The sequence below is a fragment of the Canis aureus genome, chromosome 30, assembly GCF_053574225.1.
Source record: "Canis aureus isolate CA01 chromosome 30, VMU_Caureus_v.1.0, whole genome shotgun sequence".
Lineage (NCBI taxonomy): Eukaryota > Metazoa > Chordata > Mammalia > Carnivora > Canidae > Canis > Canis aureus.
Genome location: NC_135640.1, coordinates 12,773,059 through 12,794,752, shown reverse-complemented (window position 1 = coordinate 12,794,752; position 21,694 = coordinate 12,773,059). Strand labels below are relative to the sequence as shown.

At 36.3% G+C, this 21,694-nt stretch overlaps 1 protein-coding gene across 6 annotated transcripts in view; it reads right to left on the bottom strand.

The window, feature by feature from the left end:
* Positions 1–21,694, bottom strand: part of ROBO1 (roundabout guidance receptor 1) — a 1,120,933-nt gene that overhangs the window by 509,214 nt on the left and 590,025 nt on the right. For all 6 annotated transcript variants that reach the window (XM_077878763.1, XM_077878768.1, XM_077878765.1 and 3 more), the window contains exon 3: positions 1,648–1,731. In XM_077878763.1, the coding sequence (XP_077734889.1) occupies positions 1,648–1,731 (84 nt within the window). The remainder of the gene's footprint in view (positions 1–1,647; positions 1,732–21,694) is intronic.

Sequence of the window (21,694 nt, the reverse complement as noted above, 5' to 3'; positions counted from 1 at the left end):
AAATTTCTGAATGCTACATTTAGTCTTACATGTATTGTTATTTACGTTCTCTCAATTCACCACTTCAATGTGATTTATGTATTGGAGATATATAATTTTCAGGAAATCCATAAAAGACAAAGAGCAAACCCTATTAGTGTATCTAAACAATGCAGTTGTTTAGACTGGGTGAGCACAAGGGAATACATTAGTGTATACTGGCAAAAGAGGGTACCCAGAGAAAGAACATTATCTCCAATTCCTCCTTTCATACAGATGAACTTCCTTGGCATTTACGGTATTAAGAAATGACATTTACAACTCTTGTTCTAGCTAAGTTTCTGGAAAAGTATCACACCAGCTCCCTCACCATCTCCATACCAATGGGCTTTGATTTGTTTGTCCTTTAATTTCAGTTCCTAGGTGAAAGATAAGAGGAAAATGAGAATGAGTTCTGTTCTCTATAAGACTGACATAAATAAATATTAAATTGTATATAAAGATGTTATTAATTTTGGGACTTATTCCACCTGTTTAAAACCTGAAATTGTGTAAAGGGGAGGTAATATTGGAGAAAATTATTTCTATAAAAATAGAGAGACTGCTTCTAAAGTAGAGTAGCAGTTTATTATTTTAAACAAGGCGAAATGTGTTTATCGGATTAGTCTCTTCCTAACAGTTATCTGTACGATTGTAATGTACATAAGACTTCTCCATTATCTTTCTTTAACATGTGTGCGCACGCGTGCACACCCCCACACACATACACATACACACACTGATCCACAGCCCACATCCTAGCAGTCTACAGAGAACTGTGCTAATAAGAACTAATGAAAAGAACATAATAAATAGCTGCTATTACAACAAGACCACTGTTACATCATTACCTGATTCAATGGGCAAGAAGTGATGTATTTTATTCTTTGCCTTTATCTAAAGTTGTAGTCAAATTCTCTCAGATATGTAACCTAGGTGATTATATTTAGAACTACACTTAACAAATTCTGCATAAACATTTGTATATTTCCAAGGCAATCACTCTTAGACATTCATAATAGGAATTATCCCAACACAACCAATTAGTTCATTTATACTTTGGTGCCGGCATACACATGCATCTACTTAAAACATGGTTCACAGATAAGGTAACAATAAGTCCATGCAAACACAATCCTGAGATAGTTGTTGGTAATTATGATTGCATTACTCTTAAGAGTTTGCTTTCTGTTGTTTATAAGACCTCAAGTGAAACCCAAACAAGCAAACAAACAAAAACTACAGATAATTTTGGAGCCCAATTACTTTTAGATAGTCTTATTTCTTTATAGAGCAATTCAATTAAATCTCTAAGATAATATATTTATCTTCCTAAACACTCTGCAATATCAAACTTTCGGGCTGAGAAACAGTCTTTTGTATTAAAAATAGACAACAAGAATGCATGCAGTTTTTATATGACATTTCTTTCCCCCAAAGAGTTTGCTTTAACAATATGACCTCCCGGCTGAAGAATGAAGTCTGGAAAATGAGGACAAGAAGTTGGAGAGGTTGTTAGCGGGAAGCAGGGATGAGTAGATAATTTTACACAGGTGGTTGATGATTGATGGAGGTGGAGGCATTTTTAGGAGGCACGGACTGTTAGTATTTGGGAAAGAAACACTCTACCTGTGTAGCCCAGCGAATTGTCATCATTATCAGAGGTGGGGATTGGCGTCCCGTTGTCGTTCCCCCTCTCTAGGTCTTCAGGGTCTGTCGGAAACAACACCAGAGCTGCTGATGGGGTCACAGTAGTAAGGGTAGTTGCCATTTCGATCACAGCATGTCCAGACACAAGTAAATCCACATGTGACAGAAAAACACACAGGGACAACACACAGCACACTTCCTCCTTGCCCCTCCTGCAGCATACTGAGCTGCACGGAGGTCTCAGCATCCTGGCTCACAATTTCTACTGCTTCTCCTTAATTTCCCTAATTCTCTGCTCTGCCTGCACCTTTGCTGCACTTCAAAGCTGGCGAGGGGCTCCGACTGCCCTCCGTGAGGCCGCCAGCAGGACTGAGGGAGCATATGGAGGAGGGAGAGGGCAGGGTGGCTGAATGCTAGCATTGCTAATTTCCCACCTTATTGTTAATCAAAGCTATTGACTGTGATCACTCCCCATCATCGCTTCATCTCCTGCCAATTACAGACTCAAGGGACTGTACCTCATATGGGTGGGGGGGAAGGGTGTGGGGAAAAATAGGGTCTTGTCAAATTCGAGGGTGGATGATAAAAATGTCATACTTTTCCTGAGCAACAGTAAAGAAAGCAGTGCAGCATCACATCCTTTGGAAGGCAACAATTTGTCATCCTGCAGGACCGAGTTAAATGTACTGAAATGGACGCAGAAGTAAAACAACACTTAACTTCGGGCATTGTGGGCTGGATATTTTAAAAACATTACAAATTGCTTCAGATTCTGTATCACACTCATCCAGATAGGCATTTGCATTCATTTATTCTTGCTTTTCTTGAATAAAAGGAATGCTTTTTATGCTTTTTCACATTACACGTGAATTTTCCAATGCAGAATTTTCAAATGAGGCTAAGCACGACGACACTCAAGTTCTAATATCTGGAAGCTGAGTTGCAGTATAAAAATATACAGAAGCCCAACACCATCACCACTAATTTCACTAGTGCTCAGTCACTGCGTATGTCATATCTACACGTGTTAGGTAATTATGAGCTTCCTAGCTGGTAAGTGGACACAGACACAATAAAAACCAAGTGTGTACTTCCTAAATCAGATACCGTAGAGTCATAGGTCATTCACGCTGAGGTGTTTCTGCAGGCTTTTTGTCACCTTACACAGCATCTACAGAGAATTTCTGGGTCTGAGTGAAGGAGCACGTCACTTATGAAGGAGGCAGCCAGTGCATGCAGGTAATGCCCCTCTGGACACATCGCAGGGGTCATTGATTCTGTGCCCCTGCTAGTTTTTTAGCTAGGGTGACACATTTTGTCTTTCACACAGCTCTTCAGGGATGATTTAGAAATTGTTAAAAGAGGACACAATATCTAACATGAGCCGCGTGGTGGCTTTTCTGCATGGAGCATATCTGTCCACTCGATCCCTCTGCTCCCTCCCCTGCTCCTGTGTCATATAATGAATCTGATGGGGCTCATGTGAAAAAAAAAAAAAAAGGGCAGATCTGTGCAGACTAGAAGGAAAATGCCCGTTATTGCTGTGTTCATTCTTGCCTTTCCAGTGATGGCTGCTGTCCTATTTAGCCTTAAGATCAAGGCCAGAAGTGGTATAGCAGGAAAAGGAACCACGTTCTGCCCCTCCAGCCTGTTAACTTATTTGTACGCATTAATTGTTTAGGGCAGAGTTTTTGTCACATCAGGAAAAGAGAATGGAAAACAGGCATTTGTATGTGTGTGCATTTTTCCTCAGTGCTAGCACAGCGTTGTGCCACAAACTAAGTAGCCTTGCTCAAGCAAACTAAGCAAATAAAGAGGCGGATACAGGAAAATAAATAGAAGGTTCTGCTTCACATGTAGTAAAAGGCTTTTAGGGAGACCTCCTCTGCTTATCCACAATATCGTTTTAAAACATGGGAGCATTTAGGGTCACCTTAATTTGCCAGACTGATTACTTTTAGTTACAGATGCAGCTTTCAGGAGGCAATACTACCTTTAATATGTGATGGAATATCTTATTTAATGTAGAAGCATACATTTGTCATCGCTCTGTTAAAAATGAAATAAAAATCTATCCATGTTCACAACATGAACTCAGTCTGACAATACACTATCATATCACGTTTGCAGGCTTTGTTATTCAATGTGCCCTAAAAATGAGGACATTGTTACAAAAGCAATAGAGCTGAGGAAAAGAAAGTTCACTATCATTTCCAACTAGACACTTAGATCTGTTTTAAGTAGAATTTTTCACCTATGTCTAACGTATCCTGAGTGTTTTTAAAATTTACTTTCCTGCCCCCACCCATCACCCTCTGACCCCTTCTTAGGCTCAGGAAAGAATAGATTTTGCATTAATCAATGAATCTTACCGTATCTGTAAAGCACATTCTATCTACCCAGTATTGCCTTTAATTAACAATATGCTAGACCTAAGGAACAAAAGATGCCTTTTTTTCCATAACTGCACTAATTTTTTTTCTTCTCCCTTCATGTCAAAATATAATTAAAACAGGAAATAACCACTCGACTCACTGCACACAAGCTTTAGGACTAACTCAAAGAGAGTTCAAAAGATACTTATTTAAACTTTTTGTTAAGTAGTATTGATTATGTGAGCCATGGAATAGAACACGATGAGGCAAGAGATTATTTAGTGCTTTCAGTGTCTGAAGGAGGGAGTCCTTCTTGTACCCCAAGATTGAATTTAAGGCTGCAAGGATGACAGTCACCATCACATCTAGAAATGCACTGTCACTAAGGGTGCTGGGTTCCATGTGCCTGACACCCCCATTAGACTGAATTCCCAAGGGTTGGGTAATCTGTGTGCATCATATTGGTAAACTCATCACCTTATACTGGACTTACAACATTCTGTAGGCTTGAATAGCTTTTTTTTCCCTCCCTTTAAGATAATAAATGAATTAATGAACAGATGGTAGCCAAGAATGCAAATCTCACTTAAGTAATAGCCTCTCAATCTCAAAGAACTTGAAAATGCAAAAAACTTGTTATAAATTAACTCAAATGCTAATGTACTCCCTATCTACCCAATATCTCTAAAGGCAAATAGAGCATTTTTTCAACATAAAAGTAAGTCTTAAATCATAAAATCATAGACATTCAGGTTTGGAAACACATTAGATGGCCTCACTACAATCTTCCATCAGATATACAGATTCTTCTGAATTTAGTGGTCATTTGGCCTTTAGTGCTTTTCTAGAAAACCAATTCCAACTTTACAAGTAAGATCTTTATTTTATGTTAGTTTGAAAAAAATCGCTGTTTTCTAGATTCTAATTCTAATTCTAATGTGTGGGGTCCAAAGGAACTGATACCTCATCTATGAAAGCCTGTTTCCCTTCCAACCCTCCTTAAATAAGTGTGTTTCATAGGTCTCCTTTTGTTGTTTAACATGCTCTGTGTAGAAATCTCCACGGAGGCTCATCACAAAAACTGTTTTTTTTTGTTTTGTTTTGTTTTGTTTTAGATAATGCAACCCCCACATTTCTTAATTGGAGTTCTACCAAGACTGAATCTTATGTCTACTGCTTGACTTCATGAGGATTCCAAGAAACCTCATATCTTTTATTATCAACACTGAACTCATCCTCTTTTCTTTCAGGCTACTCCTTTCCTATATCCCCTATCTATATTAAGGAAGTCATCATTGTAATATATTTTTAATATTTTATGGTTCAGTTAGATGTTAGTGTCTGGGGTTAAAACTGAACTCTTACAGACTTGATATATATCTCGCGGCATGATTTATTTTTATTTATCTTTCTGGAATGGGTTGTATGCCAAACTTAAATCTATAATATATAAGACTTTATACTATTTGTAAAATTATACATAACTATATAATATACATATTATTTGTATAAGACATACATGTGTGGGCCATCTTGTAATAGTTTTTCACAGATTCAGTGAAAGTGACAATAATAACTAAAAGGAATAAAGATCTGTAGCTTCCAAAAAAATCAATAGCTTCCTTCACAATGGAAATTATGTCTTTTAGGAAAGTTTATCCTTAAATATAACAATTTATTAAAGGTGATACAACTTTATTTAATGGTAAATTAAGTGTAAATTTGAAATTTGTTAATCTGTATGATTCTACTTTTATTGAGATTTCCCCCCAATACCTATATCAAATTATAATGGAAACTCTGCATTAGAAAAATCATTGTACTGCAACCTCTGATAAAATAATTCATTCAGACAACCATTCTCAATGGGTATTAAATCTAGTAGGTAAAAAAATGGTAGGGAATAGAGTACTACACAGTATCAAAGTATCACCCTGGAGATTATTTGTTAACTGCAAATGGGAAAAAATACTTTTATAATGGGTTGATCTGGCGGTTACTACTTGAACTCAGTAATCAAGCTTAGTGTCTACCAATGGTGGGTAGATAAGAGTGGGAAGCCAATGATGTGATATGATGTACAGCATCACCTATATGAAGCATCCACGCTAACAATGCTTGCTCTGACTTCAGTCAAGACTTAAGACTCAAAATCTACAGAAAAATAAAATATATATCCCTTAGCATACACATGTATAATAATTGGTGCACGAGTTATGTTTGATTTACTTTCAAATTGTTCCGAAAAAGTATATTGAGAGGATTAAAAAATTGCATAATATTAACAATTGCTAATTCTGTTATGAAAAACATTCCAAAAAGTTTAGAGGATGGTAGGTGAAGACTGAGTGGTCTAAAGCTTTCTCTACAATGTGCAGCAGAAATTCACATGATGATGCTTCACCTTCACTGGCGACATCATTTCATCATCGGTGCTCATATTAATACAACTTTTCAACCCACATTTCTCTAAATTGCTCATCATGTTACGATAGATAGCCAGTGTTACATTGTAGAAACGTAGACCCTCTGTTGTTTAAATTCAATTTCATTTATTTGTTTTTAATTTTTAAATTGAGTTTGAAATTCACTGTCAAAACACTGGAGTTTTCGTCTATCTTCGGTTTTGTCATATGCAGCTATGAAAGTATATGCCAAAAATAATAACTTCTTCCTTCTGCCCTATTGTAAAGTGTCAGGCTGGTTTCTTTATAGATTTGCACTATCACTGTGCAGGGTTTTGGCATTAATTGACATTTTGAAGATGACCATTAATAAAAGATTAGGGAAAAGCAAATGAATATAAACTACTATCAATATGAGAATTGTGTCCTACAAATTGGATCAATTCTCATTGATTCTTTTCTACTAATCAAGAGGAATGCAGGCAATGGGTACTTTAAATGGAGTACTGAGAACATTTAATTAGAAACCCAGGCAATGAATTACAGAATTAAGTACAAAAACTATGTTTGTGAAGCTTTATATCTGTGTCACAATTTTGCAAGATCAAACTAAAGTTAAATTCAAACTTCTGCTTTAATTATATGTGATTAACATAATTGTGGAGGGTAGAATATTATTTGCCCTATTCTTCTGAACTTGGAATAAGGTAAGAAATAAGAATTCTGTCATAGAGATGGAGAGGGGAAAAATCAGTATGTGCTTTTGGGTAGTAGTACTTAAAATAATTCAGAGAGTAAATAAAAAATTCATTTATGATGAGGAATGAATGACTTTTTCAGAATTCTATATGGTTTAGAGTATTAGAAATAATATGGATCAAGTTCTAAAATTGTGCTACGAAAAGTTGAATGAAACTTATTTTTTTTTAAAGCAGCAATATGGTAACAGAATACAGTGTATTACAACTATTTCCAATTTTGCTATTACAAGGAAAATCAAGGTTGTTTCTTTATGTTTATTTCCAAAATAAAAGAACTAGGATTATAATGATCCATGCAAATAATGACAATGAAAAAAATGTTTCTAGATAAAATAAACCAAACTGTTAGAACTGACATATATATGTATTCAAATAAATTTTTTTGTGAGTGATGATTATTTCTAAATTTAAAGACTTTATCATCCAACACTGTTGAGAAAAGAGCCAGCAAATTCAGTCTGGTTTCATATTTGACTGGATTAAAATAGTCTCCATGATAGAGTGGGTAATTGTAACCCATGACCTGAGATGCCAGGATTGTATTAAATGAAAAACTAGATTTCACACAATGATTTCAAATTATATGTTAGCGCCTTTTCTCATTTTCTAGTTCAGGTGATTAGATAACTGAATGAACCATATGTGAATAATGAGAAGTAAAAACTGTGCTGATTATAAACACAACAAATATCGACATAATGCTTTAGTTTTTTAAAATATATAAACCACATTATTTTTTAGATGTGTATATTTCTCATGCAATTCTTACAGTTCTATCATGATCATAGTCATTATCACTATCTGCATCATCTATTTTCCCATTTTAGAGATGCTTAAAGTAAAGCTCAGAGAAATTATTTTGCCTGTGTTATGCAACTAGTAAAGAGTGGATCTGGAATTCTATTCTAAATGATTTCTACCTCCAAGGTACCTTCTCCTTTCACTATGCCCCATGTCCTTCTTTACACACCAAACCAATTCTAGGAATTGGATGGAATTTTAATAGTATATAAGCAATGGTATACCAGGTTAGTGATTCTTTCCAGGCGCTGAACAATAAGATTGAATAATTTCATGAATCTATTTCTGAGCTCTGTTAGGCATATCGCCATGGCTTCCTCACTGTTTCCTTTTACAATATAAAATATATAATTAATAACATGGTCAGATGTGTTTAAGCTAGAAATACACAATAAAATATTATTAAAATAGGGGTTTGTTATTAAAATAAAGCTTTGCACACATAATTTTATTGTTTCTTTTTAAGATTTAATTTATTTATTTGAGAGAGAGACAGAGACAGAAAACTCTCAAATGCAGCAGAAAGTAGGGAGGGTTAGAGGAAGGAGAAGAAAGTCTCAAGCACAGAGCCAAGGCAGGGCTTGATCTCATGACCCTGAAATCCCGAGGGGAAACTAAGTCAGATGCTTAACTGCCTGTGCCACCCAGGCACCCATCCCACATATTTTAAAATACATAGATTTGGGGATCGAACTACTGATCAAATAAAACTAAGATAAATTCAGATGTCTTTGATAATTACTTTTTAAAAATTATTCTTCAACAACAAAATTTTCCTTTTGGTATAAGTCTTTTTTAAAGATTTTATTTATTTATTCATGAGAGACACAGAGAGAGAGAGAGAGGCAGAGAATTTTCATGTAGCTATTTCTCCTTTTTTTCATAACATTTTTGCAAATTCAAACAGGATATGGTATTGCCAAATGTTAATTCCAAATTTGTGTTATATTAGTTTCATGAGCAACCTCTCAGAAAAATGCATTTCATTCATCAAGTATATACCTATATTTATATCTGTTATGAAACACTCAAATCAGACAGTCCATAGAATCGAAATACAGTTTACTTATCTTTTCTCAATCAATGAATATCAACGATTTCTTTATTTAGGACTTTATTATATAATTTATCTGTCTAAAATCATAATCATTGTCATAAGATATGTTGTATACATACCTATCCAATTATGAGTCTAATTGAAAACTATATATGGTAAGTTACTGTTGCTGATACAATAATATATTTTCCCTCCACCCCTTCTCATATAAATATATACTCTAGGAAATAGAATTTTGTTTAACTTAAATCAGGTGAAGGATTTAGTAGTGAAAGTTTTCTTTCTTATATATTAAAAAGAGATGATTTACAAATATCCCTGCATGATAAATTGGATATAAAGGAAAGTGTAATAAATAGTGATAATTTTTAAAACCAAAAGAAGTCATAATATAAATAAGAAAGGTATTTAAAGACTGCCAGGTAGGTAAACTGTATTTTGTGTGTGTGTGTATATATATATATACATATATATATATATATAAAACAACATATTCTATTAACATAAAATATACTCCTGAATGTTAGGAAGGTAAATGCATTAATGGATAAGCCAGTAACTCAGAAGAATACAAATGTCACAGAAGAAGCTTTAAACTCATTTAAATTCAACTTAATTTGACAAAACAAGATAAAGTGCCTTCGTTATGGAAATCTATTGATGGAGAAATGCTCATAATTTTAAAACCATTTGTTTCCAGATCTCTTCCAGTGGAAACACTGACAAAGTAGAGCTCTTAGAAATAATTGGGAAAATTATGCTTCATCATGACAACCTGTTTTTTAATTTGATGCCTGAATGTTTGGTCTAAGAAAGTCATGAAGGTTTTCATGGAAATAATCAGTGATGACTACTTTACATATTCAGAAACTAAGCCAATTGTCCAGTTGAAGTCTGCATTTATTCAAAATGCTCAGATCAAATCTTCAATAACATCTGATGTGGCAGATACCTCGGTGGGATGGAATTTAATCTGCAGAGATTTGCTCCCTTGAACTTTCTCTGTGAGAGTTAATTTCCGGTCCATTTTACTAGTATTTCTGGCTCTCTCCGTCTGTTGACTTTTTTTGTTATTCTCTCCACCCACTTTGCCCTGGTATTCAACTGCTTTTCTTTCATTGTGCTTAGCATCTGCTACTGTTCCACTCCCTTCCAGTCAAAGCATACGGTAACTTCAACACAGGCTAATTAAATGGTGCTTGAAATCAGTTAACAGGTGGTGCCCTCAGCTGCCCGCGTGGTATGAACAGATACAGCTCCCATTTTCAAGGACAGAAACGGCACAGCAGCAATACCTGAATTAATGGAGCCCTCCTTCCACAGCACTAAACTGATGTTGGGGGCTCTTTCCTTAGTAGAGGGAGAAAGCAGGTTTGGGCGTCTATGATCCCATTCGAGATCCCGAATCATACCTTAGGCCTCCTTGTCCTTTAACCAGTGCTATTTTCCTTATCATGTATAAGTGTATTACCACTTCCTCCAAGTCTTTTAATAAAGCATGTTTCCAATCACTGCTCCCAGTTCACATGTCAAATGATATTCAAGTAAGATCCATACCATTCCTTCAATTCAAATCATCAAATCATCTACTTAGTATTTTGCAATGATTGCAACTAAGTGGATATTATTACTTAGTTAGGTATTCAATATAGAGTAATGTTTAAGAGCCACTGGCTAACTCTGTGACCTTGGGCAAGTTATTTTATCTTTTTTTGGGGGGAGTGTCTCTGTTTCTTCACCTATAAAACATGGGATCATAAGTATCTATGTAACGGGAGCGTAATGAGGAATAAATAAGCAAATATTTGCAAAGACCTTACTATGGTCCCAGACACCTAAGAAGTCAAGCAAGTGTAGGCCATTATCATAATTGATCCAAATTGGAAGTCATGTTTGAAATGATCATTTAGTAATTCTTAATGAAAACAAAGTCTGTATTTGCCTCTTAAAATGAGGAGAGACACATTCTGATACGCTACTTTGGAGTTCATACAGGTGAGAGGTTGAAGAGGGCATCCGTGGAAGTCAAGAGAAAAACTGGCCGTGAAAACTTCATTTCCGTGCAGCCGCGATGCGTCTTTGCACCGCACTGGTTCCGAACTCCTCGGAGCAGAATCCCGCCCTGGATCACGCAAGACGTGTTTTCCATGCAGAGCACTTTCTCCTCGTGGCAAAGATCCTTGAACCGCACACTTTGCTTTTGCGAGTTGTCTGGCTCGTGCTGACAAGGATGGATTTACTCCATTTTATTTCTTGAGGGCGGAAAAAACAAAACCCACCGGCTATTGAAACTACAGACGTCCTCGCTCCGGGCTGAAGCCGCGCCCCTGCACGCCCAACGCTGTTCCGCCTCCGCCTCCGCGTGTCTCGGGGGGGCGGGGCCGGGGGCGGGCCGGGGGCGGGGCCGGCTGCCGCGTATGCAAATCGGGCTCGGTCACGTGCCGCGCCCGCCCCGCCCCGCCCGGCCCCGCCCCCGCCCCCGCCCCCCGCGACCCTTGCCCGGGCTCGGGGCACCTTCGCTCGCCTGCTGCAGAGACGAGTCTCCTCCACCGTCTCCTCCTTGTCTGCTTTTTCTAACCACAGTCACGGCTCTGCGCTCTTCACTCTAATTGTGCTTTTGATTACTAGGGTCACGTTGTGCCTTCCGCTTTCTCAAAGGTCCCAGGGATTAGCCGCGAACAGGCGCGCGCGAGGGGGAGCGCGGGCTCCGCCGCCTCCAGCCGCCCGCACGGGTCTCCCCGGTGTGACCGCGGCAGCGGTGGCGGCCCCCCTTCTGGCTCCTACGGGCTGTTTCCTCGCCCCCGCGCCCCCCCCCCCCCCGAGGAAGGCTGTTGGCAGCTGTCCTTGGCCACGCGGGATCCACGCAGCAGGTCCGCGGGAGGAGCTCGGCTGGGCTCCCCCGGTCCCCTCCGCAGCTCTGGGCCCGTCAGCATTTCCGTCTTAGAAGGTGGACCTGCTCGTCCCAACGGCATTCCCTTTGCTCGCTGTGTCCCGGGTACGCCAGTCACACACACACATCACACGTGTTCTGCGGATGATCACATACAGACACGGTGACACCCAGACTAGGCTTCTTTCTCTTTTACCTTGCGGGTTCCGACTTACCTTTGTGCTTTTTACGCACCACCAATATTATTTTGATTTGCATTTGTGGGTTTTTTTTTTTTTTTTATGATAGTCACAGAGAGAGAGAGAGAGAGAGAGGCAGAGGCACAGGCAGAGGGAGGAGCAGGCTCCATGCACCGGGAGCCCGACGTGGGATTCGATCCCGGATCTCCAGGATCGTGCCCTGGGCCAAAGGCAGGCGCTAAACCGCTGCGCCACCCAGGGATCCCCCTATCATCTTTTTAAAAAAAGATTTTAAAAAATTTATTTATTCATGAGAGAATGAGAGAAAGGTAGAGACACAGGCAGAGGGAGAAGCAAGCTGCATGCACCGGGAGCCCGACGTGGGATTCGATCCCGGGTCTCCAGGATCGCGCCCTGGGCCAAAGGCAGGCGCCAAACCACTGCGCCACCCAGGGATCCCCTGTGGTTGTTGTTGTTGTTGTTGTTGTTGTTGTTGTTGTTGTTGTTTTTAATGGGAAGCTCTTCCGGCTTCTGTTCATCCTAGCACTTTTATTGTGAGATGATAGGTTTCACTTACTAGCGTTGTTCCAAAAGAGACATTCTTATCATAAATTAATGTAAATTCTTGAACCTAAGATAATAAAAGTAGCTATTTTTAAGGAATTGGTGTATGGATATCCATGCAGGGGGAGTGAGGGTCCTGAGTGGTAAATCCCAAGAAACCCTGAAAACTTAAGGCTATTTGTGTCATCGTCCATATACAAGTGATAGTGGGCAGGGTTTATTACGTAAAGATATTTTCTGGACACGGATGCTCTTGGCTCATGATGAAGGCCATGCATTACTGTGGTCAACAGTTTAAGACACAGTGGCCGGCAATTCTCAGTACTTTTTTCCACCTTGCTAGGAGTCCAGCAACTAGTGACTTTCTAGTTGGTGAGACTATCTGCTTACCTCACAAGAAGGATATAATGAATTATGCCTTGTTTACTAAATAATATGACATCATAAGTAGAATGCTTTCCAGAAACTGTACTGCACGTGCACGTTTAAATGTGAAGATACTGCACCAATGAACTTTCTCCTTCTGCAGTCCCTGTTTTAGCATTCAATTCATAGTACGCTTGTTTGTACATGTGGAAATATGCCCATTCGTAGATTCAGTGGTCTCTGCAATATTGCCTCATTTAACCTTTCAAGCTAATTCTTAAAACTTTCCATAAAGAAAGAGGAGTGATGAGCAAATATTTGATTTTTGTTTCCAATGATGTAGCTGCTGTGTGGATACTTTTAGTCAATACTCGTATGAGAAATGGATGAAACGCTTAGCAACCAATACTCCTTCCGTTGTTGGGCTTCTGTGACCATTTTTTAATAGAGGCCAGAACTTTTAAAGAAACATATTTCTCTACAAAATGGGAAAAAGAAGTTAAGGAAGGAAGTTAAGTGCGTAGATAGAGAATAAAAATCTACTGAGTTTTACATATTGCCAGAATTATGGTAACTATGCATAAACAACCTTAAAGAAATATTATAGAAATCATAAATAAATACTTGAACTCTTGCTAATGGTGAAAAGGAAAAATAACGAAAGGAAAATCTCTGTAACCTGTAATCTGCAATATTTGGCATTTGAAAATGTGTCCTAAGGCTTTAACATAAACCTTAAAACCATGATAAGAGAGTCACAAATAGTCGTAAGATTCACAATTCATAGTTAACAAATGGATGGCCAATTTTGCATTAGTAGTAAATTAGTGTAAATAAATCAAACATCTAATATATGTACCTTTGTTCTTGGATTTTTTTGAAGAATAAGACTCAGCTATTTATTAATATTAATGTTAAAATGTGATTTTTCTACCGTGTATTTCAGTGCTTAAATAGGATTATAAGAACCACCCTACAGCTTACTACCTGGTGATCAAAATTGCCAATAAATATAATTTTTTAATAGGTTACAATATTACTTATAATTCTGTACCTCTTGGGGGGAGAAAAAGGCTATTTAATTGTACATGACTCTGGCAAAAACAAGTAGGTATAAAATGTCATGGTGAATGAGAAAATGGAAAATATGCCAAAGTAATTATACAATATAGGTAATTCACTGATCATTATAAAAATGATAATAGCTAAAAATAAAAAAATAAAAAAATAAAAAATATAAATAAATAAAATTAAAAAAATGATAATAGCATATTGTATTTCACTATTTGAGAATAAAGATATTATCAAACTTTCTACTAATCACATGAGTAATTTACCACGACATATATTCTTCTCATAAAAAATATTGTATTCACGAGGCTATTAAATCGTAACGAATGTCATTCTGACTCCTACTATAAAAACTCAAAGCTCTACCACTTTCGTTGGTAGAGTTTGAGAAGCTTGGAGGTTCCAATTTTATCTTCAGTAAATATTTTTAAGTTAAACTTATTTTGGGATAATAGTGTGTTCACATGCAGTTTTGAGAAATTCTGTAGGAAGATCTATTCTGTCTTTTATCTAGTTTCTCCCAGTGATAATATCCTCCTAAACTACAGTGAGATGGCACAAATAGGATGTTGACATTGTTATAGGCAAGATGAAAAGCATCTCCATCACTATAAGAGTCCTTCATGTGAACCTTTTCTAACCACACTCATTTTCCTCTTTCCCACTCCCTCCTTAGACTTTGGCAACCACTAATCTGTTCTCTGTATGTATCATTTTAAGAATGTTCTATAAGTGAGATAATACAATATAACTCTCTGAGAATGACTTTTTTTCAATCAGTGTAATTCTCTTAAAAATTCTCCCAAGTCAAGATCTCCTTCCTGTTAGTTGCTGTGTAGTACTCTGTGGTATGGCTATAATAGTTTGTTTCACCTGTGATCAAGTGAGGTATATTTTGGTTGTTTCCAGCTCTTGCCTATAATGAATACAGCCGCCTTAAACAATTGTGTACAAGTTTTAGTGTAAACGTAAGTTTTCATTTCTCTGAAATGGTTGCCCAGGAGTACGACTGCTGGGGCATATGGTAATTAACATTTAGTTTTTTAAGAAACTGCCAAACTGTATTTCATTGAAGTTGCACATTTAGCCAATCAGTTTTAAAAGGCATGCATGTATTCACAAGGAATAAATGTCTCAGTGGCATTAGGATTAGGCATTTTTCTTCCTTGAACACATAAAAGGAAGTATACTTAAAAAAAATCGGTCAAACTTTCCTGTTAATTATCATTTTAAAGGAATTTACAGTGCAGTTATAGATTATTCTTTTGGAATAATTCAGTTTATAGCAAGTGCCTAAACTGGTTTCTTCATTGCACAGTATATTCTCTTAAAATGGGCCCTTTAAAGCAATTACATGCATATTAAAAATCCTCATTTCTTTACTCGCTCAAAACATTAATATTCTTAGACAACACGGATCTGAAATGGTGAAACCAGAACTCTCCCTCGCACCTCAAGACAAATCAAGTTAAAGGATCAGGTTAAAGTTAAACTTCTGGGAGTTCTTTTCTTCCTTCCCTCTCCTGTCCTGATAAGTAATGCTACAGTTTGTAGGTCCTTTAAAAACATTGAAACTTGGTTTTATTAGTTTTATAGGCTTTTTAACATTCAATAATATCACTTTCTTTTTTTCTTTTATTAAAAGGAAAAGATATGTGTCCGATATTACGAACCAAGAAAATGTAGAATAGTCTTTTTGGTCCCCTTTTCTAGTGATTGTGCCAAGCTATCAATCGATAGCCAAATAAAAGTCACTTAAGCATAAAAAAATCACAAGGCAGAAATTTGTTATGTTGTCACTATGAACAACAGTATATCCTCAAAAGGCAAAAAAAAAAAAAAAAAAAAAAAAGAATAATACCTTGTAGTTTATTATGCAGTTCAGAATACAGCATATTTGGGACTATGTAATCCAACCAAAAGATTTACATTCAAGGCTAATGTGTAACTGTAGATAAAGACCTGAACAAAACTGCTTATTTAAATAATGTTCACAAAAAAAAGCTTTCATACACCATAGATATTTTCACATACTGTTGAAAAACTGGTATTATTATATCAATCTACTAAAAAAAATGACCAAATTGGTTTGGTTTGTTATTGTGAAACTATAATAACAAGTTGCCAGTATTTTAGAAAAAAAGGAATTGTTAAAAGTTACAGGTAAAGTTACAATGACAAAGTTACATGCAACAACAATCTCAGAAAATTCACTATAAAAAAATTCACTATAAAAGCAAATACAGGGATCCCTGGGTGGCGCAGCGGTTTGGCGCCTGCCTTTGGCCCAGGGCGCGATCCTGGAGACCCAGGATCAAATCCCACGTCGGGCTCCCGGTGCATGGAGCCTGCTTCTCCCTCTGCCTGTGTCTCTGCCTCTCTCTCTCACTGTGTGCCTATCATAAATAAATAATAAAAAAATTAAAAAAATAAAAAATAAAAAATAAAAGCAAATACAAGAGCAATCGGTAGTCTTCATAAATAAATAAAATCAGTTGTAGTCTCAAAATTTTACAGTTATGGAACCAAGAAAAGTTGAATGAAGCTTTCTGATTCCAGAAGTATATAGATGTAAATGCTCATCATATTAAAAACTATATTGTTTTAATGTTTTTATATGAAAATGATAAAGGATGAAAAAAAAAAAAAGAAAATGATAAAGGATGTAGAATTACTTACCATACTAAAGCTGGTCATTTGAAATGAGTATATCTACCATACTTGAAAAATCATGTTATAAGATTTTTTTTTTAAGATTTTATTTATTTATTAGAGAGAGAGAGAGAGAGAGAGAGAAAGAGAGGCAGGCTCCATGGAGGGAGCCTGATGCAGGACTCGATCCCGGGACTCCAGGATCATGCCCTGGGCCAAAGGCAGGCGCTTAACTGCTGAGCCACCCAGGGATCCCCATGTTATAAGATTTTATAACAAATCTTATATCGATTAATAAATGGTTTGTCAAATTACCACCATAAAAGATGATGTAAGAACAAAAAAAGTGTTGCCCAACTGACCTGATCAATTTCTGTGATAGAGATTAAAAGAATATTGATGGGGAAAAAAAAAAAAAAGAATATTGATGGGGGTCAGGGAGTGGATTGTCCTGAATTTAAACCACAACCTTTTATTTGATAAGCTCTGACAGCCTAGGAGATAAAGTTCAGGTCACACTGGCATTATTTCCCTAAGAGTTGGATAAAATGAAATAAAGCAGTGAAATGAAATGAAATAAGATAAAATGATCACCCTCAAGGTGTTCCTTGAATGAAATGGACAATGACTGAGATAAAGATGTGTGGATAATTCTACTATAGACGATGCAATTAGAGATCATTTAATTGGTAAGAAATCTTATTTGGTGTGTTGGGCTCAACTTCTTAAGCCTTTGTGAATATTTCAAATGGACAAATTCTTTTTAAAGAAAAAGAAAGAAGAGGCTAGTTAAATAAATTGCTTCAGAAATTCTCATGGACTATTTCTATTTATTAAACAACAAACATTTATTATAATAAAACATTTTTTGTTATTTACCTAAAAATAATAAACATTCATACCAATAAAAAGCAATCTTAAATGTACAAAGGCAATAATGTCCCATAATTTAGAATTGTTCCCATGCACACCTAAGGCCCACCTGTCATCAGTCACCTTTCAGGAATGGCCTGTGAATGGATATTTAAAGCATGAGAGTAAATCCCAGAGGAATAAAGATGGAGAGGAATAAACCATTGAAAACTTTAAGAAAAAGAAATGGTCCATAAAAATGGAGCCCATTAATACTATGAACTATATTGATTTCTTGTCATTTTTGTGAACAGAATTGCAGAATAAAATAGGTTTATTATTATACATTTGAAGAGTTAAATATAAAATGCCAGAAATAGGAAGACCGTATATGTGTGTGTATATATATATATATATATATATATATATATATATATATATATATCTTGAACCTGTATGGAGTATGCAGATATCTTATTAGCAGAAATTATGAAACGATTATGATTATTATTTTTTCATAATGCTATTTGGGGCTTTATAGAATTAAAGTTATGCTTTATAGACTCACAACTGAAATTGAAAACACAGAAAAAATATGAAGATAATGGAAGAAATAAAGATGAATATTAAAAGAAATAGCTGGAAATGCCCAGTATCAAGTATTTTAAAAAGTTAACATAGGGATCCCTGGGTGGCGCAGCGGTTTAGCGCCTGCCTTTGGCCCAGGGCGCGATCTTGGAGACCGGGGATCGAATCCCATATCGGGCTCCTGGTGCATGGAGCCTGCTTCTCTCTCTGCCTATGTCTCTGCCTCTCTCTCTCTCTCTGTGTGACTATCATAAATAAATAAAAATTAAAAAAAAAAGTTAACATAGACCTTAGTATATTCTGATTATTCAAGGGCAGTAAAAGGAATGAGGAGGCCTTAAATTCAGGACGAAGACAGATTGCTTTAGGCAAAAGGAAATGGTGAAAATAATTTTTCAATATTTGCTTCAGTTATACATTAACACAGTGTAATGGATATTTCTAAAATGTAGGAAGGAATGTAGGAATTGATTTTGGAAAGAAATACAAATAAATGTTTACATATCTACAAAAAAGAGCATAAAAGTATCCCTGATTAAAACTAAGAGATGCATAGTAGATAGGTTCTAAATTTACTTTTCAAATAACAAGTAAGGATAACATGAATAATTTGGGTTTAGGTTCTATTTTTCATTTGGGGGGGCATTCTATGTCACCTGTCACATAGCACCTTATATTGAATTTAGTAGACAGATAAAAATTGGTTCAGCTATGATTCAAAAGCTGGTTTTACTCTGTCTTAAATTCCCAGTTATGTCTGCCTGAGAGATATACTTTGCCAATCATAAAATTCAGAATATGCCTCCTGTTTGGCAAGAAACAAGTCGTGATGCCCACAAAACTGGCTATTTGTTCATGAAAAAAAGAAACATAAACTGAACAGGTGAGTTTTCTTCTTTGTAAATGAATCATTTTTAAGAGATCAAAGAGGCTGAAGATACCCAATAGTATATTTAGGTGATTTAAAAAATTTTTTTTTTATGTTTTTTATTTAGGTGATCTTCATGAGGCAGCTATATTCCATACACAGCTGTTGTCCCCGGTTGGAATTAGTCGTTTAGAATATGCGTTAAGTAATCCCATACTTCAAATGACTTTAGGAAATTGGGTGTTAGGGAGACCCGCCAGCACCATTCAATTAAGTGGTCCTTGAACAGAAAAGTGCTTTTCCTTTAAATGGAGAGAAAAAAAGAGTTTGATCACATTTAAGCTAATCTATCATTTATCATACCCAGTGGGTGAGATAGTTAATGAGTCTATTGATTCTTTTTGGTGCTTAGTTTTATATACAACATTTAACCAACGTGAAACTTAATATGAGATTTGTTTTCCATTTGTTATTGATGCCCTTCAATTATCTTTATGTATCTCTGTAGGCACTGCATTTAAAAGGGAGTTTCAAAAGGGCTTTAGGCGGTGTCATTTTCTTAAATTGTATTTTAATTTTCAGATTTTTTTTAAACTTTAGCTTTTTTCCTATGCCTATGGTTACCTTCAGAAGCCCTTTACCTTTACTAAGAAGAAAAAAAATATTGACAATTTGTCAAGAATGTGGATTACAGAATTTGAGAAATGGCTGTTGTTCTTATTTCTTTCCCTTTCTTCATCCGCCTCTTCATATCCTCACTGTTCATTTATGTAGGTCATTGTATCCTCTGATTCCTACCTCTTATTGAGGGTCATATGGGGCATTTCTGGAAAGCTAATCTGTCTTTACAAAAGACAAAAAGACAAAAAAAAAAAAAAGAAGAAGAAGCACAAAAGACATGCAGAAGCTGCAACTGTGGTCAGATGGCGTCACAATGGTGAAGAGGATTCACAGTTATAACAAATGGCTATTTAAAAATTAAAAGAAAAAAAAACAGCAAGTCTGGTGCAAGGTAAGGTCTAAAATAGCATCCATGGCAAGAACAAAACAGATCAAAATGACTCAGGTTTTATATGAGAAATAGACAAAACTCATTCCTGAATTGAGCTCCATGGGTCGGTTTAGCCAGTATGTATGTTTTCTATTTGTGAATATTCATGCTTAAGTCTAATGATTAGTAAACATAAAGTAAGGTAGGTAAATCCTGAATCTGTCTGAAATCACCCCTGAATGAAAAAAGAATCCAGAAAAATCAGTTTTTAACACTGACACCCATTCCTAAGAAAGTACTCACTGAAATACTGAATTCTTAAACACATTGCCTAGAAAGAATGGCTGATTAAAATAGCTGGATAATGTTGATATAGGCAATAACTAAGGTATAGACATGTCATGAACATAACTTTAGAAAGAAAATTGCTCAGAATAGCAAAATCAAAGATGTGTTTAGACAGCGGTGTGTTGGAGCCTCATAAACTGGCTCCATCAGAGTTAATGGTTCACATCTGCTTCCAGTTCCATATTCGTGTTGGTACCTTGAAATAGTCCATGGTGGGAAAATTTACACCATGGAAATCAGCACACGCTCTAAGTTAGAGTCTTTCCCCCAGGGAGCCATTTGTTAACCATCTACCTGCATACCATTGCCTTTGGATAATTATATCACATGTAATACAAACTCTAGATTTATATTAATCAGTGAAAATCCAAAAAAACTAGTTGCCAGTTTCCCTAATTTCCCAATATCCCATTAGGAAACAGGCACAAAATGCATTTTATGATGTGATATCTTCTTGATAGCCCTTTTTTTTTTTTTTGCTGCTATTTTGTGCTCTTTTTTTTTTTAAGATTTTATTTATTCATTCATAAGAGACACACAGAGAGAGGCAGAGACACAGGCAGAGGGAGAAGCAGGCTCCATGCAGGGAGCCTGATGTGGGGCTCAGGATCATTACCTGAGCCAAAGGCAGATGCTCAACCACTGAGCCACCTAGGCATCCCAAGATTTTATTTTTAAATGATCTCTACAACCAACGAGGAGCTTAAACTCACAATCCCAAGATCAAGAGTCACATGCCCTACTCACTGAGCCAGACAGGAGTCCCTTACTGAGATTAAGATTTTTAAAAAATTTTTTTACTATTTTTATTTATTTATTCATGGGAGACACAGAGAGAGAGGCAGAGACATAGGCAGAGGGAGAAGCAGGATCCCTGTGGGAAATCTGATGTGGGACTCGATCCCAGGACCACGGGATCACGACCTGAGTCGAAGGCAAATTCTCAACCATTGAGCCACCTAGGTGCCCTAAGATTATGATTTTGAATAAATTGTTATCTGTTAGAGCAATTAAGATTAAGAAAGATAAAGTTTTTATTTTACTTTTACTTATTCCTTCTCCATCCTTTTTTTTTTTTAAATATAGATCAATCAGTTTCTGAAGAACTTCCTTTAACATTTCTTGCAAGGCAGATCTATTGGCAAAAGATGTTCTCAATTTTTGTTTGTCTAAGAAAATCTTTATTTCTCCTTCACTTTGGAAAGATAATTTTTAGGGTACAGGATTCTAGGTTTTTGTGTTTTTGTTTTTTTTTTTG